The following is a 13,831-nucleotide window of genomic DNA, read 5'->3' on the forward strand; positions in this document are numbered from 1 at the left end:
AAAACATGTAAAATAATACTGTGTCGCTTATGGATCCATGTATTTGTAAGAAATAAAATGTATTAAAACATTCATTGGAATGATAACTACCAAGTTCAGGATAGTAGACTCCAAAGAGGGAGAGAAGGTAATAGAACTGGGGGAGGGCCCAAAGGGAGTATTAACCACATGTGTTACATTTTATTTCTTAAAAATGAAAAAAATCTAAAGCAAAATATCAAAGTATTGGAACGCGGGCAAAAAAAAAAAAAATCAAAGTATTTCACACAAAACTTCCATATCATTGTTATTAAGATTAAATGACTCTTCCTTAAAAAAGAAGTTCATCTTAGAGAATTGCACAGACAAAAATATGAGCTTAAAAGTGGCATTTTGAGTTGATTTGCTTCCTAGATTCATTTCAAGTGCTGTTCTTCAGGTCAGAGAGCTTTTCCATTCTCTTTTACCCTTTCAGATATTGCACTCCTTTTCATGTATTTGGGGAAAATCCAAATGTCATAATCATTTACATTACAAACAAGAAAAGCTCTTGGTGCTAATAATTACAGGAAGATGAAGATGAGGATTATGAGTACCTAGTAACATCAGCAACAACAACAAAAAACCAAAAACCAGAAAACAACATCTTATTCCATGTTTCTAAGACGTTAGAAAATATTTTCACATTTCAGTGGCATAATACACCTCATCGTATAAGAGTTAATGTACTTTTAGTAATGAAATCAGGACTTTTTTGTTCCTTTAGCTCTCACTTCTGTTCACTTACCACCAGAGTTTTCTTAAGAATATGCACTCTTTTGATCTGTTATCTGTTTTACTCTTATACTATTTCCTATGCAGTCAGAAATTTAAAAAGCAGATCCAAAATAGACCACCTCTGGATCAGGTTCTGTGTGTCCCTAAGAGATGTTACTGAATTATTAACTTCCAAATCCTTCCAAAAGTATTTATGTTATAAGAATAAACCCAGGTGGATGTGTTGCCTATAGATGCAACTGGTGTTCCAGGTTCTTGACCTGTCCCAGAAAGAATTCAGAGATAAGACATAGTGGTTAAAAAAGATAAAGTAAGGATTTATTAAAGGATGGATAGTACACTCTCAAGGGGAGAGCCTGCAGGCTCAGGTGAGCGGCTGCCCTGTGTTTCTTTGGCAAGTTAGTTACATAGGGTGTAAAAATGAATGGGCGGAATATTCATTGAGGAAGGAAGGACTTGGGGTCATATTTCCTGATTATCATCCCAACTCCACCTTCCCAAAGGGAGGAGGGATTTTTGTCCTTATTTAGTCTGGATCAGAAGTGTCATGGCGTCGGTGCATGATGGGTACTTCTGATCTGCAAAGCTAATTTTATTGAAATGAGGGCATAATGAGCAAAAGGTTACATTCAGACACTGGAAATTCCTGCCTTTTCTCACCTTTCTTTGTTCTTCCCCAGGCCACTTGTCACCCCAAGAAGCATGATCTCTTATCAGCCCAAAGGTTCCTGCTTTTCGTTCTCTGCCCAGGGACCCCTGCTGCTTACATGATGTGTGGTTTCCTGCATTTGGCTTGTGCCCCTCCTTTCTGCCCAATTCCTGCCATTTGGTCTGTGTCCCCCTTTCTCTGCTCATATCTAGCTATCTGCCTGCTCAAACAGATGGGTATAACTTAGTGGTAGAGGGCATGCTTAGCATGCACAAGGTCCTGGGTTCAATCCCCAATACTGCCATTAAAAGATAAAAATAAAAATAAACCTGAAAACTTAAGAAGTACTAATTTCAAGCAATAGTGAGGAATGTTTAGACATTTTGTTGGTTTTCTTTTGTATTGAAGGGGCTTTATGGAAATCAAAACAGCCTATAATGTGGGTCCCCAGGGTCATACAGTCTTCAGGGGGTTATCAGATTAGCTTGCTGCCTCAAACTAGTATTTTCCTCTTTTCCAATGATGCTAGAAATACGCTCCTGATTTTAGCTCTAAGAGTTGTCTGTCCCCTTGTTCATTCTCAGAAATGATTTTCCATACACTGGGCATTTAGTAAATGGTTGTTCATGAGACCGAGGAGGTTGACCATGGTCTAAATGGATTATATTGTTTCTAGTCCCAGCATTCATACATGATATCTGATGTGTCTCTGTCCTTTGGAATAGGAGAAGCTGGCCTGATCATGCAGCTGACCCCTCCCCAGGGTACCAGCTAAATTCCCATTGGGTATGTTCTTTTTGGTACTTTATCACCATCTTCTGTAGGTCTAGGTATCTTTCTCAGTGTAAAAAAAAAAAAATCAGAAAAACCGTGATTTATAACATTCCAGCTCTTTACTTTTTCCTATCCCTATCCTTGATTCTCTCCTTAATCACTAGCTGAACTCTGTATACTGTGTTCAGTCAGATCTTTCTATCTCCATGCACTCTGTCATGGGCCATTCTTCTTTCCACTTGACCATATATGTTTTGTTGCCTCCTCCACATTGGAAAACTGCTCGTAATAAAATTAACAAACACAGAGCATTTGCTTCGTGTACTGTTCTAAGGTGCTTTACAAATATTATCTTTATCATTTCATATTGCACAGTAATCTTGGGTGCTATTGTTATGACTATTTTACCGATGAGGAAATAGAGGCATAGGAAGATACTTTATTTAATATGTAAGAAATTTCCACGGTACCTCTGAGGAGCAAAGATGAAATCTATGTGAAAGACCTTTCTAATAAGTAAAGTGCAAACATTTCACTATTGCCTACTTTATAACAAGGCTCAATGTATGTTTGTTGAATGAATGAGTAATTATTACTGAGATGTATCATGTTTTGTGTAGGTAGAATCCCCAGAATGATGTAAAATTTAAATATACCAAGCACTGTGTCTATAACATATTTCTAGTTTCCTTCTTCTCCTTCCCTCTTCCTCTAGATCTCAAAATCACAATGATTATCTGATTGAATATCTTTAAAAGGTCATGATGAATTATTCTGTAATATTTGAAATGTTATGCTCAGAAAGGTCAAACCTTATTTTTTTTTGTATGAAGTATCACATAGATTTGTTTTTCCAGGAATTTTTTATTTCCTTTTTTCAAAGAAAAGATGGCAAGAGATTTAGAGCAGGGTGCCCTCTTGAGGAAATTTTAGCACCTTCTCAAAAACTGGCTTTGGGTGAAATGAGAAAATCCAGATAAATGATGTCCACTATGAATGAAACTTAGATAAATGAAACATTCAAAAGTAAGAGTAACCAAATACCAGATATTTGAGAATTAAGATTCTTAACTGTTGTGATCTAATTTAGCAACTATAAATAAGTATTTTTAAATAAAAACAAAAATGTAAGGTAGATATTTTATTTCCTCTTATTCACTCAATTCTTCAAGTAATTTTTATTAAGCACCTAATTCTGTGCTGGGAACCACGCCGAGCACAGTGGTCAATAAAACATAATCTCTGCCTTTATGATGCTAACTGCCTTTGAGGGAGATCTCAGTGAAGGGAAATGAACAAATATATATGTAACTACAAACTGGAGAGAGTACTGTGAAGGAAATGAAAGAGTACTACAATAAAGGAGAACAGAATAGGTTCTACTTAGCGTGGTCAAGGTAAGCCTCTCTGAAAGGAAATAACTGAGCTGCATCCATTTGTTTTCAGTCAGTTCCAAGTTTGTGCATCTTACCAGCCCTTTTGCTAGCTGTGTTCTTCCTTATCCCTGTCCCAACCATGGAGCTGAGTTAAATCCTGTCTCTGCCCCTGTAGGCAAGCAGACAAGTCTTATTCATCCTTCTACACCTCACTGTTACTCTAGCTAATCCCCTTTGCCTTAGATCCTCACATTCATCACAGTGGGGCACCTGCTCAGTTAGCAAATGACTTCCTTACTAATAGTGATAGCCCTTGATAGTAGAACATTAGTCCATTATAATTATAATACTTAAAGGTCACATTTCCAACAACATTAAGGATGTAGAGGGTCTCAGAAAATGAAAAAGACAGGAAACCCTACCTGCCACTCTGCTTCGAGTAGGGAGAGGAAATAGGCATGAAGTAGGCAGAGAACTTGATCATGCAATGCAGTTTGTTCATGTTAATTTTGAAATATCTCTGGTACCCAGCATAATGAAGGATCCAACCAGAATTGGAAATATGGAACTAGATCCCAGGAAAGAGCTCGAAAGAACTATTTTTCGAGAGTTTCAAAGCTCACACAGACATACTCTGTAACGGTTGACCTGAATCCCCACAATGTATTGCTCTAATGCTTGTAGCTAAACTTCTTTCTCCAAATGGGTTGATTCTGCCAGACTGAAGGGTTTAACTGATGTGGAGAGCATTGCCTACAAGTGAGTGGCCTACAGGGACTTCTGGGTTGGTGTTTATGTGACCATAAAAGTCTGGGACCCAAACTTTGAGGAAGCTGCTTCTACCTAAGTTGTACCTATAAATAGCTCTCATCAAGAAACCTAATCACCTTTTCCTAATTAACCAGAGGACTTTGAACAAAACATTTAACCCTTTTGAATCTCACTTCCCTCACCTATAATTTGAGGTATAAAATCTCTGTTTATTTCACAAAGTTGTTATACTTTAAATATAAATAATATGTGCTATACAGGTCAGATTGTGCTGCAACTAATACATTCATACATTGTTGTTACTAGATAGCGATTTGGAAAATACACCAAAAACCATAAAATATACAAACTCTTTTGACCCAGTAATTTGGTTCCTGATAATTTATTCCATGGAAAAAAAACTATGAAAAATCATGTTCATTGTAGCATATGCTATAAAGAAAATACTGCAGGCAGTAATAGAATAGTTAAATAAACTATCTTGCCTTAACACAGTGAAATATTGACCAGACACTAAGTAAACTGTATGCATATAGAAAGTGGTTGGAAGGAAGCATGAAAAAATAAGACAATTGATAGAGTTGTAGAATTGTAAGTATTTTTCCTTTTATAATTTATCTGAATGTTATTACTCTAGCAAAGTAATTAAAATACTTAAAACATTTTAAAATTAAAAAAAAATTTTGGCTTCAAGCTAAATTTCTTCTTATTGTCTTTTGTTTTTCATTTAGGGAAATTATCGTTTCATGAAACTCTTACTTACTCGCAGAGCAAACTGGATGCAGAAGGATCTGGAAGAAATGACTCCTTTACACTTGACCACCCGGCACAAGAGCCCTAAGTGTTTGGCGCTTCTGCTGAAGTTTATGGCACCGGGAGAAGTAGATACACAAGATAAAAACAAGGTAATGGACTGTCAAAGTCAAAGGCAAATAAAGCAGAAAGCAAATGCGTCCTTTTACGATGTGAAACCTCAAGGAAAAAGGCCTAGATCACCACTCATGCGTGGTGGAACAATGCCAAGTCTCCATACACCCCAGTAAAGCATTTCACTTAAATTCTGTCATTTTATCCTCTTAGCAACTATGCGTGGTGGGTAGTATCAGCTTCTTACATATGGGGAAACTGAAGCTCAAGAAGATTAAAGTTCTGACCAAGAGCCAAGTGACAGGACTAGAATTCAAACCCAGTTCTGCCTAACTCCAAAACTCAGTATTTGACTGCTAGTCGTGACAGTTGCTCTAAGTGGTGAGATTTGTGGTGGCCAAATGCCCTGGGTAATGTTCTAAGTGCACAGTGCTTTTAATGGCCTGGGATTTGGCACCATTTTTCTTGGGTTTCAGTGTGGAAGCCACTGCTTTTTCTATGTGCTTGGGCAAATTACTTAACTCCTCTATGCCTCAGTTTTCTCATATGTGAAAAGGGGGTAATAGGGTTGTTGATAAACTAAGACGATACATGTCATGTATTTAGCACAATGACCAGTGCATAGTATGCTCTCAATAAATATTAGCTGTAAAGTTGTTATTATTTGTTTCATTTTAATTCTAACATCTGCTCTGGCATTGTTACTAGGGTCCATTATCTTCCCTGCTCTTGAATTTTAACATATTATATACACTGGTCATTGTTTTGATCAATGCTCTGATCATTCTTTCTAGGAAAAAAATACGGTCTTTAGTTGGACAAATGCAATCATCCTCTTCCTTTTTATCAGGCACTTAATCATAGAGTCTTGCTGACTCTAGCACTCCCATGTAATTAAAACTCTTATGATTGATTCACTGGGTTTATATTCAGTCATGTTTTCATTCTCTGTTCTTTATGTAATTTTTAGATTTCGCTTACTGTAGTCACTCACATACCCCAGAATTCTGAAATTAACTTTAATTTTATTTTACAACTATTGTAAATTAATATTATTCCTAACTCACAGCATTTAGAGTGCTAATATTTCACTAAAAAAAGCACTTTGATCAATCCACAAAGACCCATTAATCACTTAAGGAGCTATAACCATCTTTGGACTTCATGTCTTCCCCAGTATATTCTGTGAACTTCCTGCTGTCTTCCAGTCCCTGTATATTCTTGAACAGAGTAGGGAGGTTATTCATTTAGACAGATGGAAAGTGGATCTGCATAGTCCAGGCAGACACGAAGAATAAAGACAAAAACCTAAGCAATGAGTCTCAAATCATCTGAGGCGCAGGATCCATTGTTGTTATATTTTTTAATTTCTACTTTGTCACAGACAAATAATCTTATAAAAGACATTAGAAATAAACAATAAAAAGCCAAACAACCCAGTTAAAAAATGGACAAAGAATTTGAACAGACATTTCTTCAAAGAAGATACACAAATGGCCAATAAGCACATGAAAAGATACTCAATATCACGAATCATTAGGGAAACACAAATCAAAAACCACAATGAGATAGCACTTCATACCCTTTAGGATAGTTATTAACACAAAAAATGAAAATAACAAGTGTTGGTGAGGATGTGGAGAGATTTGAACCCTTGTGCACTGGTGGTAGGAATGTAAAGTGGTGCAGCCACTGTGGAAAAGAGTGTGGTGATTCTTCAAAAAATTTAACATAGAACTACTATATGATATAGTAAATCTTCTGGTTATATACGCAAAAGAATTGAAATCAGGAATGCAAACAGATATTTGTACATCTATGTTCATAGCAGCATTACTCACAATACCCCAAAATTTGAAACAACCCAGATGTCTATTGATGACAACTAGATAAACAAAATGCAGCATATCCATGCAGTGGAATATTATTCAGCCTTAAAAAGGAATGGAATTCTGACACATGATACAACGTGGATAAACTTTGAGGACATTATGCCAAGTGAAATAAGTCAGACACAAAAGGACAACTATTGTATGATTCCATTTATGGGTTACTTAGAATAGCCAAATTCATAGAGACAGAATTTAGAATGGTGGTTGCCAGGGGGCTGGGAGGAGGTGGGACTTGGGAGTTTTTGTTAAATGGGTGTGGAGTTTCAGTTTGGGAAGATGAAAAAATTCTAGAGATGAATGTTGCTGATGGTTGCTCAACAGTGTGAATTAACGCCACTGAACTCTAGACTTAAAAGCAGTCAAAATGGTAAATTTTATGTTATGTACGTTTTACCACAGGTAAAAAAAAAAATTACTTGAAAAATAAAAAACAAAGATGTAAAAAAAAATACAATCCTAAAGTTTTTACTCTTAGGTTCAACAGACATAACATATTTCAGTAAGTATATTCAGAACAAATGTAACATAGAAAAGGAAAAGAATTACAGAAACTGTAATTGTGGTTTACTGAAATTGTGGTTATAGGCAATTAATTGCTGTGATATTTGTGACCATTTTTGTTCTGCAGTTGTCACTAAACAATAGTAACTCTTTATGTTAGATGCCTATAAGTACACTTTGAATGAATACCACGTATGTCAACATTTAAAGTTTGTAATGTGACAAATGAGCTTGGTTCCTGCTGTTAAGTGATCTAATTCTAGACCGTATTGATGACAATGCTATTTGCAAGGGATAATATATATCTAAATAGTTTTTATGTGTTTTCTTAATAATTCTCCTAATAGGGAAACCAGTATGACATGAGAATGGCAGAAGAGATTTTAAAACAACATCAACAAATTCAGGATGTTCATTTTTAACTTTTATCTAAAATAAAGCAAGTGTTGCTGTATTTTCAGAATCTATCTTAACATCAGTAACTAGGTCTAACAATTTATCCATAAAATTATAGTTAAATTTAAAATGTATCCTTTGGTATAAGAAATGGATTCCAGATCCATGATTTCCTATACATGAATCTTTTCTGGTAGATACTGAAATTTAAAACCTCTCAAATTCTTAAGGTGCCTGGTGCAGTTATCAAGTTCATCACTTACTTTGTTGATAATTATTCATAAGTTATTGGGCTGCTTTTCCCTTTCTTAGTATTTTGTCATTTATTAGTACTTGATGACCTAAATCCCTGCCATGATTAAGACGTCAGATTCCAGTGTCAGACGCCTGGGTTAAAATCTCTGTTCAGCCACTTACTACCTTTACACCCTTGAGCAGATTGCTAGTCCTCCTCATGCTCAGTTTCCTCATCAATCACATGCAAATTCAAGAGTACTCATCCCCCAGAGTTGTCATGATGATTACGTGAGATAAAACATGTAAAACTCCTACAACAGTACCTGTCACGGAATAAAAGCTTGGGAAAAGTTTGTTGTTTTGTCACCATTACTGTTGTTATTGTTGTTATTTTGAGAATTTCTCAATTTTGCAGCAAACAGCTCTGCATTGGAGTGCCTACTATAATAACCCTGAGCATGTGAAGCTGCTCATCAAACATGATTCCAACATTGGAATTCCTGATGTCGAAGGCAAGATCCCACTTCACTGGGCGGCCAATCACAAAGATCCAAGTGCTGTTCATACAGTGCGATGCATTCTGGTGGGTACAGTGGTGCTGCTAGACCTGGATGGCCTTTCAAAAAAACTGTATTATGAAATATACAATTTTTGCAAATCATATATATGACATACAAATTATGAAGCAAAAGAATACAACAAACATGTGAACTCATCACCCAAGAAATAGGACATTTTAATACTACTGTTTAAGACCACACAGATGTTTCCTATGTGCAGGTTATCAAATGCATCCTCTCCCCCTGTACCATGCTCATTCCTGTCCCCCATCAACTACTTTTATGAATTTATATTTATCACATCCAACTTTGTTTTAGACTTGTTCTTATTAAATAACAAGTAGATATAAGTGAATAGTTATATAATACATGTAAGATACAAAGAATAAGGAGACAACAAATACTCATGTTCTCATCACTGAGTTGAGGAGCCACGTGCATTACCATTGCCTTTGAGGTTCCCTGGGTACTTCCCAGTACCATTCCACTCTCTCCTTTCTCAGAGGTGGCCACTAGCCTCAATTTTGTGTTTATCATTCGACTGATTTTTACTGTAGTTCTGCCACATATATTGTATCCCTAAAGAATATATGGTTTAGTTTTAATGTTTTTGAATTTTATATACATAGAATCATATTGTGTGTATTTTGCAACATGCTTTTCTCTTGCTCAATATTATGCTGGTGATTTTATCTATGTTGCTGTATGTAGCTGTAATATATTACTTTTTACTTCTATATGGTATTCCATGTCACGAATAAACCACACATTATTCATTCTGTTACTGACTGACATTTGGAACGTTTTTTTGTTTGCTATTTAGAAATAATACTGCTTTGAACTTATTCTTTTAGCATATCTAAGGTGTATATTTAACTGGTTGTTGCAGGTGTATAGAATGCAACTGATAGTTTTGTCCATTAATTATATATCTAACCAACTTTCTATACTTTCTTAGTAATCTTGAGTATTTATCAGTAGATTTTTTTGAGGTTTTCTAGTCACTCCTTCCTAAATTTCAACTTGTATGCTATAGTAATCTAATGTTTAGTCCTATTTGCTTATAACACACAAATTAGACTTTTAAAGATATTATTTTATTTATACAATGATAATTTATTTCTACTTGCATGTTAACTGATTTCTTTGCTCTGCATTTCTTCGTGAATCTCAAATTTTTCTTCTAAAGTTATTATCTTACCTCCTAAAATACAATTCTTAGAACTTCCTTTAGTGTAGATCTAAAGGATCTGGTGAACTCCCTGATTTTACTTGTTAAGAATGTCTGCATTTTACTGTGCTCTTGAATATATAGTTTTCTTGTATGCACAATTCTAGGTAGTTTCTCTTCTCAGCTCTCTCAGACTGCTGTTTTGCTGCTTTCTGTCTTTCATTGTTCTTCCTGAAGAGTCTGTGTTTGGTCTCATTGTCATTCCTTTATAGATGATCTCTTTTCTCTCAGGCTGCTTTTAAATACTCTGTATGGCATTCTACAGCTTTACTGCAGTGTGTCTAGCTGTGTCTTTTTTAATCCTGTTTCATACACATTCTGATGATTACATCTCAGTTTTGAAAACTATATAGCCATTGTCTCTTTAAATATTGCCTCTCTTTCATTCTCTCTACTCCTACCTATAGGGTCTCCAATAATACGTATTTTAGACCTTTCCATTTTACTCTCCATGTCTCTTAATCTCTCTTTCACATTTCTACCATCTTGTTTCTCTCTACTACGTTCTGGGTAATTATACGTGATCTGCTTTCCAGTTTACCAAGCCTTTCTTCAGCTGAGTGCAATCTCTTGTTTACCCTATTCACTGAGTCTTTAATATTAGTGATTATATTTTCACCTCTAAGTTTTATTTGGTTCTTTTTCAGATCTGTCAGGTCATTTTGATAGTTTTTCTTCCTTGCTCACCTTTTACTTCATTCTAATTTCTACCTGTTTCATAGATAGTTATTTTATGTTCTTTATGTGTTAATTCCAAGATCTGAAGTCCTTGGAGGATGATTCTTACTCATAATATCTTATTTCCTCACAAACTTGGCTTTTTTCTTCTTCTTCTTCTTCTTCTCCTCCTCCTCCCCCTCCTCCTCCTCCTTCTTCTTTCTTCTTTTTTTTTTTTTTTTTTTTAATACATCTTAGTTCTTGGGAGACTCAAGGGCCTAGAATATCACTATGGTAATATTCTACTTCTTTTCCTGAGGCGTTTATAATACCTTTCCTACACTTTTTGGAAACTAGGCTAACTACATAGACAGCTCTAAATCTGGGGTGGCCCTTCAGAGTTCTCAAATGGGGGCAAGAGGGCTTGGCTTTGGATATGACCTCATCTGAGAAGGGACCTGATGCTGGGTGAGGTAACTCTCTTTAGCTGAAGCAATTCAGGAGGCTGACAGTTGAGGGTCATCTGCTGGCAGCACGTGCAGCAGCTGGGGAAGTAAGTCCTTTAGTCTTGAAGGGGAACCTAAGCAGTGTATCATATCTGCTACAAAGATGCAATAGAAAAATGAACAAATGTTGTCAACTGTCAATTTAAACCCAATAGCTAATAAACATATGATAAAAAATCTCAACCTCATTCATAAAAGAAATACAAATTAAAGCATCAATGAAATGCTTTTCATACCTATAAGGGGGAAAATGTGAGTTTGAGAATACTAAGTGGTTAATTTGTGCCAGCATGTGGGGGAAATAAAAACTTTTACACATTGTCATGGGTGTGTTAATTAGTACAACCATTTGGAGAGCAGTCTGACAATACCTAGTCGAAGATGCAGATAGCCATCAACCCAGCAATTTCCCTATGTAGGTCTCTGGGCTAGAGACAGATCTCACACATGTGCCATAAGGGGGCATATAAAGAAGTGTGTTCACTGCAGCGTTATTGTTAATAGTGGAAAAAATGTAAATAACTTAAATGTCCCTCAGTAGCAGAATGGATAACTAAATTGTGGTTTAATACATGAACTAGTATCAACATAGACACCCAGATGTATAGTGTTGAAATAAAAAGTTCAAAAGTATAATGTTGAAAGGAAAAATTCAGGGATATACATGGTATAATGCACAAGTATAAATATTGAAAACACAAAATTTATCTATTGTTTATGGGTGTATACACTTGAAGCAAAAATACAAAGCATATGGCTTTAGTTGAATCCGTAACAGATAAAAAACACATTAGGCAAAATTTTGAGCTCTATTTAATCTAGATAGTTGCTTATTATATCTTTTCTGTACTTCTTATATTTAAATACGAAAATAAAATTTTAAAGATTTAGACTATGTAATTTTTCCTGAATTTTATCACTTTGCTTCTTCTGAGAGAGGTTTCAAAAATTGCTCGGTTAATTATTACTTACATCAAATGTGATTTATTGAGGATTCCATGTATGTCTGAAGTCTCTGGTTCCTTAAAAATAGGATGCTGCTCCAACAGAGTCTTTACTGAACTGGCAAGACTATGAGGGTCGAACACCTCTTCACTTTGCAGTTGCTGATGGGAATGTGACAGTGGTTGATGTCTTGACTTCATATGAAAGCTGCAATATAACATCTTATGATAACTTATTTCGAACCCCACTTCATTGGGCAGCTTTACTAGGTGAGTTGAATGTGAAACCAGGGATCAACTGTAGGAGGAACTGCATGAATGTAGGAAATTTTCCGTAGATTCTCTTCCACTGTCCTATTTAATTATTTTAATTTTTAGTTGATATGTGGCTTTATACCTAAATCTCTCTATTGTATGCTTAAATTTTAGTAATATAAATGTATTCTATTATATATTAATTTCACCATCATGTTTTAACTTGTCGTTTTTATTACAAAAGTAATGCACTTTCATTGACAAATTTAAATGTAAAATATTCTTCACAATCAATGACTTTGTTTTTTTGAAAGAGGGCTTTAATTTTGTGTATGCAAATACCATGATATTTGATTTTCTTTTCTTCATATTTCCTGATAAGCCTTTTACTTAACATTTTTGGGGATCACTTTTTTAGATAAGAGAGTATTATATGTATATGTGTCTGATTTTTGACAATCTAAGAGTCTTTTTCTTTTAGTGAAGTAGTCTTACCCATAAATAGTCATTGTTATAAGATGTATAATTTGGTCTTTTTTCTGTTATTCTGCTCTTTGAGTATTATTAGTGTTTTGTTGTTGTTTTCTTCTCTTAATTTGTGCTTTTTTTCCCTGTTTCCTTTGTTTTCTGTCTTGTGGTATATGAATTACTTTTGTTGTTATTTGGTTTCGAATTGCCTAATGTTTTAGGAGAGTCTTTAGGTTCTATTAAAAATTACTTTTAAATTAGAGGGGAGGGTATAGCTCAAGTGGTGGAGTGCATGCTTAGCATACAGGAGGTCCTGGGTTCAATCTCCAGTACCGCCTCCAAAACTAAATAAATTAACTTAATTACCTCCCCCTCCCACTCACCAAAAAAAACAAAAAGAAATTACTTTTAAATTTATTGAAAACTTTAAGCCTAAGTCAGAGTCAAGAGTAAAACTGTAGGGGGAGGATATAGCTCAAATGGTAGTGTGCATGCTTAGCAATTCCCAGTACCTCCATTGGGGAAAATTAATAATAATGATTATGATAATGATAATTAATAATAATAATAATAATAATAATAATAAATAGACCTAATGACCTCCCCCCAAAAAAGAGCAAAACTGCATCTATTGATTCCTACCTATTTAAAATTGAGGAATTTAGTACACTTTCACTTATCAGTCTTTGGATATGTGTTAATATAATCTGATAATGATTATTAATTAATATTAATAGTTATTAATAAATAACTATTGTGGACTTAGTTTTGAAATTACACATTGTCTCTTTTTTAAATGATTCTTACATTTTCATTCAGTTTTATAGTCAGATTTGTAATTATTATGTAGACTTCATTTCAACATGCAGTTTCATCCTTTTTTCCTTTTCCTCTGCATTCTAGGAGGACTTTGTAAATTTGTCTCCACAACACTAAATTGACTTTCTGTTCCATAAGTTCTGCTTTCTTTCTGCCTCCTATAGATTGTATT

General features: G+C 34.9%; 1 protein-coding gene across 10 annotated transcripts in view; it reads left to right on the forward strand.

Annotated features, from left to right (window-relative positions):
* INVS (inversin) overlaps positions 1-13,831 on the forward strand; it is a 121,125-nt gene that overhangs the window by 60,571 nt on the left and 46,723 nt on the right. For 6 of the 10 annotated variants that reach the window (XR_004319362.1, XM_014559744.2, XM_032478080.1 and 3 more), the window contains 3 exons: positions 5,058-5,231; positions 8,635-8,802; positions 12,207-12,387. Coding sequence is in view for 9 of the 10 variants with exons in the window: in XM_014559744.2 (XP_014415230.2) it covers positions 5,058-5,231; positions 8,635-8,802; positions 12,207-12,387 (523 nt within the window). In the remaining variant the exon portion in view is untranslated. Of the gene's footprint in view, positions 1-2,130; positions 2,192-5,057; positions 5,232-8,634; positions 8,803-12,206; positions 12,388-13,831 lie in introns of those variants that run through there. The other 4 variants (XM_032478079.1, XM_032478077.1, XM_014559747.2 and 1 more) reach the window with 3 other exon arrangements.

The sequence above is a fragment of the Camelus ferus genome, chromosome 4, assembly GCF_009834535.1.
Source record: "Camelus ferus isolate YT-003-E chromosome 4, BCGSAC_Cfer_1.0, whole genome shotgun sequence".
Classification (NCBI taxonomy): Eukaryota; Metazoa; Chordata; class Mammalia; order Artiodactyla; family Camelidae; genus Camelus; species Camelus ferus.